We start from the raw sequence: 17,134 nt of genomic DNA, 5'->3' as shown, positions 1-17,134 counted from the left end.
GTATACAATATATATAATAATATATCTATTGAACGGTAAGTTCCCCTTTTTCCTAGGTGATGGCTTCATAATAACTGTAATGAATATCTTTTATTTCTGTTTTATTTATTTTTCAATCCATCGGTCTCCCCTGACATGGTTCCTGAGAACATGACTAAATGGTTTGCAGCAAACCAGCAGCAGATGAACCAATTAGAGTGGTGTTTGGACAGGAACATAAACATTGTCCTGACATTTTGTAAGTCTCCTCCGCCTTAATCTCAGTTACCATGGTGCTATAGCTGCCACCTCTCACAGTGAAGCGCCAAGGTCTACACAATGTCAGACCTTCAGTGCAATTACTGGCAGATGTAGGTTAACAAAAAAAGAAATTCACCAAGTATGGACTGTTTGACTACCTAAATATTTATTTTGGATTTTGCAATGCTTCAAGGGCTTTCCAGACTGAAATTGAGCTGGAGTTAGGGTGGCTTGGGGTTAAACGCCTCCCTGGGTTAAACGCCCCCCTGCGTAATTCTCCACCAAACCACTAAATGATGGCAAAAAAAAAATCCACACATTCCTTGGTTGCCACAATTCTTGTTAATCTGGAAGATGTGGTTGAATCATCTCAACTAAGCAAGTAATTCCACAAAAACAATTGTGACATAAGTTGATGTCATTTAGAAAATGGTCATGTGATGTAATGAAGTAAGACCTCTAAACTGATTTTTGATATTTCAATAGAAAGGCCTTAGGCTAAGTAATCCCCTTGTTCAGAGACAAAAAATTATATAATGGTGATCATGTTTGGGGCTAAACAACCTCTCTCCTTTGTGGCAAAATGCCCCAGGGGTATTTTACCCCTGAGAATATACAGTGGGTATAGAAAAGAATCACCCCCCTTTAAAATAATCAAATTTTGTTGCTTTGCAGCCTCAAAAGAAAACAGACAAAAACTATTTTTGCTTTATTCAGCTGTATTTACAACTTAACATCCAAGTGAAAGCTTTTCCTGAAGCATTTCAGTCCTTGGTAGTGCAACTGAAGAAAACAACCAACTATGGGTGGCAAGGCATTGTCAAATCTCCAGGATAAAGTTGTGGACAGAAGTCAGGAGATGGATACAAAAGAAATGTTAAGGCTTCATCAGGGCCTAGAAGCACAGTGAAGTCTATTATTAAGAAGTGGAAGGTATTTGGTACAACACAAACCCTCCCTGGGTCAGGACGTCGCTCCAAACTGGATGAAAGAGCCAGAAGGAAACTGGTCAGAGAGGCTACAAAGAGGCCTACAGCAACTCTGAAGCAGTTGCAGGAATTCATGACAAACAGTGGTCATTGTGTGCATGTGACAACAATATCACAAATTCTCCACAAATGTGGCTCGTATGGGAGGGTTGCAAGAAAAAAGCCACTCCTCGAGAAAGGCCTCATGCAGTCATGACTGAGCTTTGCCAAAACGCACCTTGAAGATTCTGGCCATGTGGAGAAAAGTGTTATGGTCAGATGAAACAAAAAAAAAATTATTTGGCCTCAACGCCAAACGATATGTCTGGCGTAAATCCAATACAGCTCACCATCCAAATAACACCATTCGTACAGTAAAGCATGGAGGTGGTAATATCATGTTATGGTGTTGTTTCTCTGCAGCAGGGACTGGAGCACTTGACAGGATAGAAGGAAGAATGGATGGGGCAAAATACTGTCAAATACTTGAGGAAAATCTGCTGTTCTCTGCCAGAATGCTGTCAATGAGAAGAAGATTTACCTTCAAACTTGACAATGACCCAAAGCACACAGCAAAACTGACCACACAGAAAAGGGTGAATGTCCTTGCATTGCCTAGTCAGAGCCCGGACTTAAACCCCATTGTAAATCTGTGGAATGACTTGAAGACATTAGTCCACAAACGGTCACCATCACAACTTGAGCAGTTCTGCAAAGAAGAGTGGTCAAATATTGCAACGTCTAGATGTGCAAAGTTAGTAGAAACAGAAGGCTGTAATTAAAGCAAAAGGTGGTCCAACAAAATACTGACACAAGGAGGTGATCCAAAAGATATGCTGAAATACAGCAAAAGTTCAAGATGTAGCCAAATTCAAGTCGTTTTTATTTTAATGGCTAGTTTACTGGGCATATATTAACATCCAATATAATAGGCCTATTAACTGGCACTGATATTGAATTAATTGCTCAATATAATTGATTTAATGTTGTTAACTTAATACTTTCCCACAGTTAACAAAACATATTTAAAAATAGTCATCAAAAGATGTTTCAAATTGTAATAAATGTTATACATAGTTTTTTGCCTTTGGGTACTGGAATGTGCAATATCACGGTTAAAATTTGTTTTTTTTAACTCACTTGCTAACGCTTTCAGGAATTATTATCAGTGGTATAAATTAGATTGATTGAATGATTGTGACACCTAAATATGGAATCAATCTTAATTGGGGGTATTGCTCCGATAGTGGGGTAAAACGTCCCATTTACATTGTGTGGTATTTGATTGAAGTTGCAATAAAATATAATAATTGTGCCCAATATTTTTTTCTAAATATATTTGTCTCACTATAGTCAATATGTTCATATAAAAATCAGAACAAAGATTGCTTTTTTGTGTCAGAAAATACAGATTTCCCTTAACGGGGGCGATTTCCCCAAAGTTACACTATGTACTGTAGACTGCGGTGGGAGAGGTTGCTGAGCTATCCGGAAGAGACTGTCATCTAGGGAAACAACGTCAACCGACACTTAGGTTCATCAATGTTCAAATGTTTACACAGCTATGACCTAAAAAATGAAAAGTGACTCCTTCGCAAAGAGCAATATCTGTTCTTATCTGTTAGATGGAATATCTGCACTAACCCAAAATTGGAGAAAGATGACAATAACTGGTCTAAAAAAAAGTTTCATTCTAATACACTACCAAACCACTTTTGAAATTACTCTGGATCTGAATAAGCTCCTGCTGTCTCCTTTTCCTGGAATCTGCGTTGCTGAATTATTAAATATCTTGCCTGTCCCCAGTGTTTGTTTTGGTTGTCTAGGTTGCCAGTTAGCAAGCTGAAAGAAAGATGTCTGCCACCGAGGACGATACTGAGTTGCGTGATCTTTTGATCCAAAACTTAGAAAATAATGGTGTCTTGAACAAATTAAAGGTACGTACTTTGTAGTTGCAAAAGTTATAAAGCGATATTTCGAGGACATTTTCAGAGACAACATTTTCCTGTAACATTACGTTGACATGACCATTTCGCAATAGCGAACTATGTAACGTTAGCTAGCTGGCCCGGCTAACTCATCACGATGTCTCCAGTAATTACCTAGCTAACTAACACCTAACTCGGGATAACCAACTGCACATACAGTGTATATTTAGGTACTAAGCTAACTGTTCGCTAACTACGTCTAGATAACTAACTACTGTAAATAGACTAGCCGGTTCAGACCGGCTGTTTTGGGCCTCTTGTTTTTGCTAACACCACCATTATATATCAATGTTTTCTTGTAGGCAGAAATGCGCGCTGCTGTCTTCCTGGCTATGGATGAACAAGATAAAGTGGAGGTAAGATTGTTGTTTTGTGAACATATTCAGTCCTGGTAATGTATGTCTAGATTGCTTCTCAGAAAATGTTCGTTCCTGTGTCTGAGAGGTATGATTCACATTGCGTAATCTCAACTACTCCTTATTCTTTTCAGAATAAAACTCCTCTTGTCAATGAAAACCTGAAGAAATGTCTTAATACCAAGGATGGTAAGGCCTGGTTTTATGTTGTCCTGATTATTTGAACCCCTCATCACATATTCACCGTATAGGTAACTTCCAAAATAAAGGAAACACTTAATGAGTAAATGAGAAAAACAGGGTTATGAGTTATACAGGGAGTAGGTGTGCAGAAATGTGCTGGCCCATGGTGAAGGATTTCTACAGGAGTGGTGTCTTACTGTAGGAAAATGCTCCCATGGAGTTTCTCATTGAAGAAATGTGTTGCATCCAACCAGTACAGTTGCTTAAACTTTAAGAATCTATGCCTTGACACACTGATGCTTTTCTAGTGACTTGTGTTGACTCAAGGTCTTACAAACAAAGTGTTTATATGACCTAGTGTTTCATGATTTCTGACTTTTATTGTACACTATGTTGGCTTGTTCCTGCCTTAATGAGGCACATTGCATCCTTGCCTTTGCAGGACGCCTAGTTGCCAGCCTCATCATAGACTTTCTGCAGGTCTTCCACCTGGACTTCACCCTTGCTGTCTTCCAACCAGAGATTAACTCCGTGAGTGTTTTATCCAAAGTGGTTAGGGCTTTCCTGGCATATGGTGAAAACATGGGAATTGTCAGTGCAGCATTAACTATTTGGCATACAATTTATTTTGTGTCTTGTCCTCAGTTAAATGGCCTGGACAGCCGTGAGCAGGTGTCTCGTGAGCTGGGTATCACAGAGACCGATATGAACAGGAACACTCCTCTTCTCCTGGAGCTTGTTAAGAGAGGCAGACACAGGGAGAAGTCCTCCGAGGTAAAGTGACCCCACTGCACAGGGCTTGCCGTCTTACATGAACAGGCGTGGTCATTTAGCTCTGTTCTCTTGAGTGTAAAAGCAATTAGCCGTTGTCTAAACCTGAAGCCTTCCTATTTTGATTATGTTCTTAAATGGCTGTACTTCACCTCCTTTATGTGTTTTTTCCTCTCAATTAAGTCGACCACTTTGATTATAATGGACTATGTTCTTACTGTTTTTTTCTGCTTTACCTGCTCTGGCCTGCTGTTATCTGATGTAAGGGAGACAAGGCTACAAGCATACCCAAGGTAGTAAATCTTACGAGCTGCATTCCTTTCCATTTTCTTCTACACTGAACTTAGTGTTTTCAGAATAATAATAATTATTATTAGGTTTGCTTGCTGAGATCCAATATTTATTTCAGCTTAAAAAGAGACAACCCAATGTTCATTTTCAAGTCAAATGAACTAGCAACAATAAGCTATCTCAGTGTCCTGTTTAATACATTATGTTATTGGGGGGGTTGTTTTGGTTTTTTACACACACACTCACACACAAACACGCACACAGCTGAGAAGGGTAGGACGAGAGGGACAGAATAGAGGTGAGCCATGTCTGTCATTAAGGCATAAATCACTATTTAAACTATATTAATTGCTTATGTTTTTCTTAACAGAAGAACATTTGGGAGGTTTTAATGCCGTCATATTGGCCATTTTGCTTTATGGTGCTTTTTCCTTGCCCTAGCCAGGTGGTGTTGCTACTAAAATCACAAAACTACATACAATTCAACATTCATTGTTATTTTCTCTGCTGCCACCTGTAGGAATAAAGCTGTAAGAGCAGTCATAAGTGCACACTGATAGTCCATAAATAGCTTGAAATGGAACCAAATATGTATACTTGTGACCCTTTATTTCATATTTGTTCTAGTCAACAGATTATAATAAGCTATACAGTAACATCATGGGATCAATATTTATTTCTTATTATTTTTATTTATACAGTAGAGTATTAACTTTGATATGTGATCAAATCATATCATTTGCAGTTATTGTTGAGGCTTAGGCTTTTTTCCCACAGAATCTATAATTTATTTTAATCTTCAGTGGCTTTGGAAAGTTTTTGACCCCTTCATTTTCTCCACATTTTGGCAAATTCATTTGATTGAATTAGGCACGTGTCTATGTATGGTCCCGTACTTCACAGTACATGTCAGAGCAAATAACAAGCCAAAAAACTGTCAAAGGGACTTTTAGAAGACTTCCATGGAGTTTGTAGAGGAATAAATCAAAGGTTATAAAAAAAAGTTGCTAAGGCATTGAAAGTTCACAAGGAGTATTGTGGACTCCATCACTGTGAACTGGAATATGTTTAGAACCACCAAGACTCCTCCTCTCGAGCTGGCCTCCTGCTCAACTAAATAACCGGGCAAGAAAGGCTTTGGTCAGCGAGGTAAACAAAGACCCGCTGCCCACTAAAATTGAGCGTCAGAGTTTTGCTGCAGCGATGGGAGAATCTGCCAGAAGGAGAACCATCTCTTCAACAATCCAAACAGGTCTCCATTGTAAAGCTGTAACGGTTGTGGCTGGTGGAAGCAAACAAACAAGGTCTTAACTGAATCCGTGGTAATTGCAGTTTTTCAACATAAATCCAACGTCCAGGAAAAAAGAGAAACAAAGACCACAGCCCTGGGCCTGAAACATGAAACTAGTCTACAAAACAAAACCGGCATACTGTATACTCTGAGCACAGGTGCGGACATGGGAGCCCGTCCTCGAACAGACAGATAATCACTGACACCACACAGGTGCCAGCCTACAACCTAAATACCCCCCGATTCCCAAATAAAACACAGGTGCATAATGCTCAGTTCATGTCCCCATGGAACATTGCACTTCCCAGGTGGCTGGAACAGTTGTTAATAGGAGGGAGACGCGGAATGCTGGATGGAGGAGGAGGGACGATCCAGCGATGACGCTACAGAAGTGACTAGATAGAAGCCAACCTTGAGTAAAAGGCACATGACATGTTGGACTCTGACAGCAAGATGAAAACTATTATCTGGTCTGATATCTCCAAAATGGAACTATTAAGCCTAAATGCCAAGTGCTTTATTGAAGCATGGTGTAGGGACGTCATGCTATGGTGATGCTTCTCTGTGTCAGGAACTAGGAGACTAGTCAGGATCTGGGTAAAAAAAACTAGGCCAACTACCATGAAGTTCCATGAAGAAAACCTGATCCAGAGTACCTCAGACTGTGGATCAAGAGTCATCTTTCAGCATGACATCAGCTCGAATTCCCCAGCCAAGACAACTCTGGAGTGGCTTAGAGAGAAGTCTGAATATCCTTGAGTGGCCATGCCAAAACCCTGACTTGAACCCCATTGAATGTTTTTGTGGAGAGTTGTTCACAGTTCTTTTGGGTTGCTGCAAAAAGTGCTTTTACAAAGTAGTGAATAAAGAGTCTGAATGCTTATGTGATATTACAATTTTGTTATTTTCAGGAAATTGGCTTTGTCATTTGCTGAAATTCTATGTTGTTTTGAACAATAAACAGGAATTTGTGATTTAAGTTTTGACAATATTGTTTAGCTTCAGTAAGATGCCCTAAGACTTCTGCACAGTACTGTACTTGTACTCTTACTCAATTATGATATATTAATTTGATATAAGTAAGCTTTTGTTTTCTTGTACTCCAATTACTTTTTCAAAAAGCTGCATTTTGACAGCTTGTAGTCTACTGAAGTAAATTTGTTTCGCTGCTTTTATCTATTCCACTCCTTGGGTGATCGTCATTTTGTAGGCTAACCTATTGTGGTGTGAAAATGAAAGGGCAGCAGATCCTACATAATGTCTGTGGGGAAGTCTGACAGGGAGACCTTGGTTCTAAACATGGAATGGTATTTGTTAAAACAATTATCAATACCAAAATATAAGTTTGATTCTAGATAGAGTAATGTCAGGCATTTTGTCTTCAAGACATTTTAGCAATTAAATATCTTTTTTCGACAGAACAATACCCATTCTTAGTTGTGTACTAAAATACTTGGGTATTAGTTTCAATTCCACTATTATTACATCACACTTGTCACATCCCACTTTTCTGTGAATGCAATTTTCCAGTTATTCGTACTGTATTACACTGCCTACAACATGGCTACACAGAAAATCTTCATAAAATAACACTTAGGTTTTTTTTCACTAGAAGTGAACCGCTTTTTATAACTTACAGTTGTCTTTTTGTGGTGACTACTAAATAATACTATCTGGGTCATGAGAATTCAGCTATGAATGTAACGCTAACCAGATGATTTAGAATGCCAATTGATTTCCTGTTGAGACAACATCTTTGTCCTACTTATTGTCTACTTGCATACTCTGTTCAAATTAGCAGAGTGAGCTCATGTGGGTCGCCTATTTATCAATTTGTACTGAGAAAGACTCACAAAGACGCAGAAACAACCTAGGATGAAACCAAATCACAAACACTAGTTTAGTCTGATGGTTTTTTTGGTTCATATGTAGGTTTGAATCTCATGAAGTTCACTAGTTCATGTTTGATCTTATCAGATGTACTGAATGTATTTCTCTTTTTTTATAGGAACTGTCCCCCAGGCAAATAGCAGATGCCCGGAAAAAGTTTGACATTTATGACATGGTGATCATTTTAAATACAAATATTTTAAAGCTTGGTCATAAAATGTTGTTGTTGTTGTAATGTTGGTCAAAATCCTAAATTTTCCATTGCCATTGGTTGGCTGTCTTGAAATGTGTATACATTTCTGAGATTCTTCTTCTCAACACTGCTTCTTAATGTGGTTCAAACTTGCTCCACACAGGACAGAACTGGTGGGGTTTGCAAGGAGGATTTGCAGTCAGTGTTTGGAGATCTCTTTCCCAACTTTAACAAGTATGTTTAGACCATTTCCTCCCTACAGCGTAACAAAGCACCATGCTGGTTTCCTGAATCAATATTCATTCCATCGTTAAACAACAAAGCACACACTTCTATTGAAATTGCCTTGACATTCAGGAATAGACATAATCTGGATATTGGGAAACTTACCCTGAGTGAAGAGCTGCCATGACCGTGCAATTTGGGATGTAGATCTAGAGCTCATCCAGTTTCCTAAACACAATTTCATGTTTGTGTGCTCAATAACAGGAACATGCTGGAGAGTTTTGTCACTGATGAACTTCGAGCTGGAGACAAAGCCTCCAGCAAATGTACGTTTCCTGTAGACTTACTGTGGAAGGGATATTAGTACCTATATGCAAGCAATGCAACTCAAAGCTGAGGAAAAAGGTGTTGTCTCTTTTAATGTTTCAAAACATGTCTCTCCTTCTGTAGCTGTCGACTTTCAGGAGTTTCTGGGCTTGTACAAGCACTTCTTCAGTCAGTGTCGAAGTGTGGTGAGATTATTTTTTTTGAACATCCTTTCTAGGTTGATATTTTTGTAGTTTTCTTTTTATGAAACACCATGTCAAGTGTCCTTTTCTTCTAGGTCAGCCATGACTGCAGTGATGTCTTCCTCAATCCCAGTCGCTATACTGAGGAGAAGACTTCACTAGTTAGCAAGGTACGTTGGCTCTATTCAAACCATAGTCCACTGCATGGTTCTACTGTGGGATTGCTGTCTATGAAATGGCTATGGTAATGTTTCCCATTAGATGGCTATTTTCTGATTTTGTTTTGAAGTTAATAGTGCATTCTTTGACTCCTGACGTCTTATTTTGGTGTTGCAGTTTTCATACAAATCCTTTGTTCTATGGTGCATCTTAAAATAACAACAAATCCTAACACAAGACCTAGCGTCCAATTTGCAGGATGAGATCATAGGATATAAATGACATGGACATTTTGAGAGGTTGTTGACTATTAAAACAAAGCTTCTGTTTTCATGCTTTCTTTGGAAAGGATGAAGAGGTCAGTGGAATAAAGTGTATTTCACGCACTCTAAAAGTAGCCTCACGGTAGCCAACGTGTTAGTGAGACAGTGAGTGTGTCAGGAGGCTGATAGCTGTGTTCTCATGCACAGATCCCCAGGTATAAAGGACGTAAGCACAATGCACACGAGGAGAAGGCTGACTCCAAGGTAAATTGCAAGGCAGGGAACAGGGTGGTATTCATTGGGCACCGACTGGAAGAGCATTTTCTATGGACTGGCGATGTGAACAGGACTTGTCCAATGAGGACCAATCTCATCCCTATGGTTTTGCCTTTATAAACACCATCTAGGTTTAGAGTAGACTCTAACCAACTTAAGTTTTCATTTGAAAGGCATGCCAGAGCATAGTGTGTAAAGTTAGGATGAGACTGCAGTATTTCACCTCAGCTTAGTAAACTCCTCCTTTAATGGGATCTAACTTTATTTGCTTTATCACCCAACACTGATTCTAATGGATTATATTAGCAATTATATTTTCATTGGAAATCCGTCCAGTCTGCTGTATGCATGTTATACTAATTGCTAATGTTTAATATAGTAGATTTGACTAACGTAGCCAATATATACATACAAGAGATACCTTTACCTAGACTTGGTAGTTATCAAGATGTCCTATAGCGAGTATTTCAAATTCATTACTAACTATCCATGTGGCGTCCTGTCTTCTTACTACACTGCTCAAAACAATAAGGGAACAAGATCACAGTATAACACCAAGTCAATTAAACATCAGGGATATCAATCTGTCCACACAGTTCGGGAGCATAAGCTATTCTGAATCAATGTCACCTGTTTTGGTGCAAGTGAAACTGATAACAGGTGCACTGGAGAGGCAACAGCAAGACAACCCCCAAAAAGGGACCAAACTGTCAGAAACATTCTCTATGAGGGTGGCCTGGCACTGTGCAGCTCAATTGGCATTCACCAGAGAACGCCGTAAATGTCCGGTCCGCCATTGGCACCCCTTTCTCTTCACAAATGAGAACAGGTTCACAGTGACAGACAGGAAAAAGTCTGAAACCATGGTTAACATTATGCTGTCTGCAACATCATCCACCATGACCGGTTTGGCGGTGGGTCAGTGATGATCTGGGAAGGCATATCCTTGGAGGGTTGCACAGATCTCCACGTGCTAGCCAACGGGTACTCTGACTGCTGTTAGGTACCAGGATGAAATCCTCAGATCCATCATCAGACCTTACACTGGTACAGTGGGCCCTGGGTTCCTCCTGGTGCAGGACAATGCCGGCCTCATGTAGCTAGAGTGTGTAGGCAGTTCCAGGATGATGAAGGCATTAATGCCATTAATTGGCCCTCACGTTCCCCAGACCTGAATCCAATTAAGAACCTCTGGGACTTTATGTATTGGTGCATCCAACGCCACCAAATAACGCCACAGACTGTACAGGAGATCACTGATGCCCTGTTCCAGGTCTGGGAGGAGATCTCCTAGGACACCATCCACCGTCTCATCAGGAGCATGCCCAGATGTTGTCGGGAGTAAATACAGGCAAATGGGGGCCATACACACTACTGAGTCACATTATGAGTTGCCGTGATGAAATTCATGCAAGTTGGAACAGCCTGTCATTTCAATAGTTTCATTTGATTTTGGATGCGAGTTCTAAATCAGCCCTCAATTGGTTGGTGATTTTGGTTTCCATTGATCGTTGACCAAACGTCATTTTGTTCACAACAAATTATACAATGTTCAGTAAAACATTTTGTTCTCTAATATAATGTGCTCATCGAGACCCGATGTGCGATTTTAAGTCTTTCCCCAAATTTCTTTGAGCAATGTATTTACTACCAACTAAATCCTAGCTAACCCACTCAGATACATCTTTGAATGTACACTTTTGTGTTCTATTTATTCACATTTCTGTGTACCACACAGGGTGTGGAGGTCCATCACAGCAACAGTGAAACGAGCCTGAGCTTTGGCTCACTAAAGGGCAAAGGTACGGGTCATGTGACCACGAGGCACAGCGACGCCTCGCGTGACAACGGCAACGTGGTCCTGAAGAAGGGCCTGGACCCGGAGGAGGAAGAGGATGCCGAGGAGGACGCCGACGAGGGCGACTCTTTCTTTGACGACCCTCTGCCCAAACCTCAGAAAACCTATGGCTGGTGAGGAGGCTGGGACTTACGGGTTCCATGGTCTGCTTGCAACTCATGTATCCCATGGATGTTATTTGCATTAGCTTGCATCATGTTAGACAGTGGTTCTCACATAATGTCTAAGAACGTTGAAAGAGCGTTGAAGAAGTGTTGTAACTAGCTGAGTGTGGCTGTGTCGCATCTCTGCTCACTGTGTCTTCTCTCTCCTCGTTGATCCTCCGTGTGGACCTAGTGCTATTTCCCTGGCAAAGAGTCGTTCAGGCCCCAGTCTCTCTGAAAAGAGAAACAGTCCGATTGAGTAAGTATAATGCTCAGTGTAAACTCTGTTTTTATGGTGACTTGTTAAAGTTGGAAATGCTCAACTGTGTTTATTAGGGCACAATGTATGAAAGCAATTTGTGAGGGAAAATGGAAATCTATCTTTGCTGGACAAGCCTGGGTAAATTCTCCCATTCTCTGTCCATTTGGAGCCTAAAGTACAGGAACCTATTATATCTGTCACAGGTAAATAGGACTTGGTGACCTCTGTTCTGTATTCTAGTTTGGAGTTGGTTTGGTTCCACATTGTTACCCTGTGCTGTCTGGTGCAGATCTGCTAAGCTTCGCCTGGTCCGGATTTTCCCTTTGGTGCTTCTCTGTCTGCCCTGCTTCAAAAAAATGTTTTACCCTTCTTTTTGTGTGTGTGTTTGTGTGTGTCTGTGTGTCTGTGTGTCCTTCCCTCACCTCCATTCCCAAGCAGCTTTGCCCGCTCTCTGAGGCAGGAGAGCCTCTCAGGGCTGTCCCTTAACCCAATGAGGAGGGGCACTAGCCTCAATGAGTGAGTGTGCATGGTGTTGGTGTATCACTCCGCCATCAATCAGCAGCACACCTTCTGAGTAAAAAGGCGTGAACAAAAATCTGACCATTTGCCTGCTGCCTATTAACCAATAATGGACGTTTGTAATATTGACATATAAATAACGAGTGGCTGCTGATCTGACTTTTTTCCGGATCTTTAGTCCTCCAGAACAAAGATTCTGAGATTCTGAAAACCTCTGCTCTTGTCCAGATCAGGTTCAGCCTTGCAGGCGTCTATGTAAAATACCCAGCTGACTATATGCTGTGCTAAAGTTTTTGTTTCAGCGTATACTGAAACCATGGTACCTTTTTTGTTAAGTGAAAATGATTGGTATTCCTGTCAAACCTGTTTAGTGACCAGGATTAGTGAGCGTCTAGCTATGCCAGGTCAGACAGGCTACTCAGTCATGGCTATATCAATCTGGTCTGCAGAATTTGTTTAGCTTCCCACTCATACTGCAGAGATGTTAGCTAACACACTAGTAACTTAACACAGCATAGAGACATGTTTAAACTGTTCAATGCTGTTTAGTGATTATATAGGCTTGAACAGTTTTAAAATCCAAGGTGTCAGGTACATTTCAACTATAGATTGGGAAAAGTTTCTTGCCATCTTACAGCTGTAGCTAACATCTACAATATTATAACAATATTCATGCCAGTGCTTTGTGATAATATCAAACAGTAGGCCTTATTTCTCCTTTCTTCTAAACAAACTCTCCTTTCTGGTACTTCCTAACTTTCTTAAGGTACTTCACACACTTTAAAGGAAAATATTTATTCTTCTACGCAAATGTAGTTGATCAGTACAATTAAATTTAAAATAAGAAAAAACTGAGGGGTTGTCATCGATAGCACCATGAAATCAGCTAAAAATGGTCCAGCAGCTTACTCCAACTGAAGTACATGCGTTTATCTTTATTTTGGTTAAGTTATGTCTTGATAACAGTTTATCAGTATTTTTGTCTACATGGCATAAATACCTTATCAAACTCATAAGATGTATAACAATTAAACAGAGCAGTAGCCAGGTTTATCTCTCAAGAACAAGTGTTATTCTCTGATTGATACTAATCCCACTTTTTGTGGTATCGTTTTGAGGATTGAGATAGTATCTAGTATTGCGATACTAAAATTAGTATTGGTATCAAAGTCAGTATTGTGACGACAGTAGCAACACTGTAAGCTTATTTGTAGTTATAAACTACACTTTATAACTCAAGATAATCATAGTACGTTTTCATTGATCGGAGTGGGATTGAAGGAATGTTCCATTGCATTGCATTTTTCACTTAGTTTTGTAGCATCACACAGTTTTCCGAGTCCGATTACTTCTGACTTCTCCTCAACTTCTTAGCCTGGCTTAGTCGCTCTTTCTACAAATGGTTGTGGATGAGCTCACGAAAACACGCAGTAATATTCCTCCAAACAGTTCCGCTACCAAAATGTTCTCACTTATGAGCCTACAGTTGTATTACCTGATCTCTGTACTTCCTGTTCCCATTGTTTTGGGCAGTTTAATTCTGACCTTTAAATTGTTTATGCAGCATTGTTACTTACAATGCAGAATTATGCGGCATAATCACTGGTCAAACTGTGTTTTGTCTTAAACTAAATATCCTAAAATTGTCGGATCCACAGCCAAAGCCTAAATAACCTAGAATTTTACATGAGCTGGTGTTTATGGTTTCGTACTCTTTCTCTGCATGTGTGTAACCGTGGGGTGCGTGCGTGTGCGTGCGGCCACCCTTCATTCTGCTTTCCTGTGTGTATCTTTGTCTCTCTTCTCTTTTTCCTCCATCTCTGTTTCTGTCTGCTTCTGTCTCTGTCGCCTTTCCTGCATATGTGTGTTTTTTCTCTCTGTTCAGCCTGTCTGCTCTGGGCAGTGACACAGAGGGCGATGGGGACCAGCTCTGTTCTGAATCTGATAAACTGAGCTGCTCGGAGCCCAGGTGAGCCGCAGGCCTCTCTCACGGCAGGCATCTCCTCTCCCTCACGCCTCAACCCCACAGCCTCCAGCTCTCACCCTCCAACTGAGCCCTTGCTTCTTCTGTTTGTCGCCCAGGAGAGCAGCCGACATAGGCAAGGAGGCGGGAATCAGCCCCCTGACCTCTCTGTCTGACCCGGCTCCCCAGAGGAGTGTTGCGGGTGAGGGGTCCCACTCAGGTGATGCCCAGCATAGAGAAGTCTCAGGCAGCAGGAATGGTGTGTATGTGTTGAGATGAACGGTAGTGAGGGGGTTTTATGGCCGACTTCCTACATTAAGCACACATTTGTACCCCCCGAATGATGCACTTTACCTCGGCACTGACTATTACGCAGGATCTTTTTGAGCATTGCTTTTTGATTAATCTGTAGAATGATCTTTCCAGGTGTGTCCTCCAAAACCCAAGGATTCGAAGACTTCATGAAGATGAATGACAAAAGTGGAACTTCAGTGCATGGTATCATGTAATTCCGTGTTTATTTGACCTTTTGCTGATTTTGAGTGAACCATATGTTTTTCATGTATTTGTCTTCTACATCCTCCCTATCCAGATGATGACGTGGACTATGACGATGACTTTAACAGGTAATCTTGGGGACTATCTCGCCAGCTATTGTTTACCTGCCAGTCATTCAGCTGTTGGCACCATCTGGGCCATGAGAGATATCAATCTACAGGGTTTCCTCTCTGTGTTTCTGGTTTACCACCACCCAGCCATCGATCAGATATCTCCAAGAGTGAGCTGAGCATCGGGGAAGAGATCGAGGAGGTTTCCATCGAGGGACCCGATGTTAGCGATAAGGTAGGCCGCTGTTAAATGAAAAGAGGTTTTCATATTAAACCTGTGGGGGAATAACCTTTCCAGAAATAACCCTTCGATGAACCATTGGAGTTTCTTTTGCTCTGTTAGTATTTTGGAACTAATTTTTTTTTAGTTGACATTGTGTCCGAGGGGACCTTGCCATAAAGCTTTAAGTCCAAAGGATGTGTCCTATCCTGTGTCGGGCACTATAAATGGAATCGAGGAGTGTCTGCTCGGACACAACTTAGCTTGTTAGCTTATTGTCTCAGCCAAAGATTTTCAGTTTATTACTAAATACAGAGTTGGCCTTCCTTACCAGCTTGTTCAGCTTTGATACCACCAACCCACCAAAACAGCAAAGAACAGTGCGCTAGCTACCACAGACTGAGAAAACATCTGCAGTAGCCTTTTGCGAATGTTCAGCGACCTGAGCCTTCTCACGTAGAACTGTTTTGACCTTTCCTGAAGAGTGCCTCAGTGTTTTGTGTCCGGTCCAGTTTGTGAAGTGCACTCCCAGGTCTAGTACTGTGCAAAGGTCTTAGGCACTTAGAATTCAAACTAAAGACATATTTTAGCTAGTATTTGTTAAGTAAAAACTGTATAGAATATTTATATTGTTTTCCAAATAAAAACTTACTTTCCAAATAAATGTCCTTTGTTTGACTTTCAGGTGCCTTACACTTTTGCACAGTAATGTATCTGCCGGACCATCCTAGGGTCCATCACATCACCCTAGATTGTGACAGGTGGAAGTGGGACAAAGCAATGCACCACCCCTCTGTTCTCCTCATTATTGTACTCACTAATGCATCCGACAAGGCACCCCACAGTTATCAGAGTACTTCTGAAGGAGGCATGTCCCCTATACAGTGGCTCTCAAAAGTATTCACCCCCCTTTTGTCATAGTTTTTGTTACATTGGGACAAGTTTTAGCCGTAACGTGGAAGTGAAAATAAAATCATCTGATTGATTAATTACAAATATAAAAAAGAAAATTATTGTTTGGACTTTGACGTGATGGACTTTTGACCTGTTTCCTAAAATGATTTGGTGTGCTTTACAGTGGTTAATGCCACAGCTGACTAGGGTTTGAGTCTGAGCTTGCAAACTCATCCTGTCTCTTTCCTGTAATAAAACCTGTAAAAAAAATGCTAAATTTAAACAAAACCATGCTTTGAAAACGGCAGGTCCAGTTGGTCATTGGATCCTGCCTGACAAGTGATGCTTTTTCTGCCCATCTGGTTGACTTCGTATGTTTGTCTCAAACTCTTAAAGGGAAAGTCCATCACAAAACACAAGGTTGTTTTTCTCCCCACACAATTCAGAGTGATTGGAGGTGTTCAAGAAGTTTTTATGCGCCACTGAGGTATTTTTGAAATTTCTCACTGGGGAAAGTTCAGCTAACGATGTCTGGTTGATGATTGGTTGATTGAGCCCGCTCTCTGGTCTATAAACATTGTCATGTTTTGTGGAAACGATCATGGCCTTTGGGTTTTGCTGTTTGCTTAATAACTTTAGAGGCAGGTAGCTACGGTACAACAATGCAGGATAGTCAGGTTGACCCACCAACATATTTCATGAATTGATTGTGGACGGGCCTCGTAGGTTCATCATGGGTTTAGGTTTTGGTTAATGTACCATTTCTCTCATTCTGCCTCCCCATTAGGTGGACGAGAGGACACAGGACCTCAGTGTGTCCCAGCTCAGCCACAGTCATGGAGCCGACTACATGGAAGAAGTGCCCTGACGGCACAATGGCCCTTTCTACTGTGCAAGCTGTATTTATGATGTGTACATAATTTGTGTTCATGGACCCAATAAAATGACTACTGCTGAGAATTCTTTTGCATCGTGGTCTTTTAATTTATAGACTTTTTACAGTCTATAAATTAGTGCAAATTGTTTCAGGGGGATGTGTTTTCAGGTATGAATGACATGACGTC

General features: G+C 40.8%; 1 protein-coding gene across 2 annotated transcripts; it reads left to right on the top strand.

The window, feature by feature from the left end:
* The first annotated feature begins 2,684 nt into the window (after positions 1–2,684).
* On the top strand, positions 2,685–17,030 carry cep43 (centrosomal protein 43). 2 transcript variants are annotated; one of them, XM_020056435.3, is made up of 23 exons: positions 2,685–2,742; positions 3,015–3,145; positions 3,499–3,552; positions 3,687–3,741; positions 4,178–4,266; positions 4,381–4,509; positions 4,773–4,799; positions 8,097–8,153; positions 8,335–8,405; positions 8,661–8,722; positions 8,847–8,908; positions 9,001–9,075; positions 9,414–9,422; positions 9,535–9,591; positions 11,342–11,574; positions 11,798–11,863; positions 12,302–12,382; positions 14,271–14,354; positions 14,468–14,568; positions 14,775–14,846; positions 14,941–14,974; positions 15,104–15,191; positions 16,858–17,030. In XM_020056435.3, exons 2-23 carry the CDS (start codon positions 3,062–3,064, stop codon positions 16,936–16,938), a joined length of 1,671 nt encoding a protein of 556 aa, XP_019911994.2. In that variant the 5' UTR covers positions 2,685–2,742; positions 3,015–3,061; the 3' UTR covers positions 16,939–17,030. The 2 variants fall into 2 exon arrangements, with proteins under 2 accessions (XP_019911994.2, XP_019911999.2); XM_020056440.3 differs by lacking the exons at positions 12,302–12,382; positions 14,271–14,354 and having other exon boundaries at positions 2,693–2,742; positions 14,468–14,607.
* Positions 17,031–17,134: the final 104 nt, after the last annotated feature.

Source organism: Esox lucius, chromosome 18 (assembly GCF_011004845.1).
Source record: "Esox lucius isolate fEsoLuc1 chromosome 18, fEsoLuc1.pri, whole genome shotgun sequence".
NCBI lineage: Eukaryota > Metazoa > Chordata > Actinopteri > Esociformes > Esocidae > Esox > Esox lucius.
The sequence above is the reverse complement of the archived record's forward strand: the minus strand, read 5'-3'. Positions and strand labels throughout refer to the sequence as shown.

Bases quoted from the DNA above. Each gene is read 5' to 3' on its own strand.
- cep43 (XM_020056435.3), top strand. From the start codon at position 3,062: ATGTCTGCCACCGAGGACGATACTGAGTTGCGTGATCTTTTGATCCAA. The intron at 8,154-8,334 runs GTGATCATTTTA...TGCTCCACACAG, and splicing joins AGTTTGACATTTATGACATG to GACAGAACTGGTGGGGTTTG. The intron at 8,723-8,846 runs GTACGTTTCCTG...CTCCTTCTGTAG, and splicing joins AGACAAAGCCTCCAGCAAAT to CTGTCGACTTTCAGGAGTTT.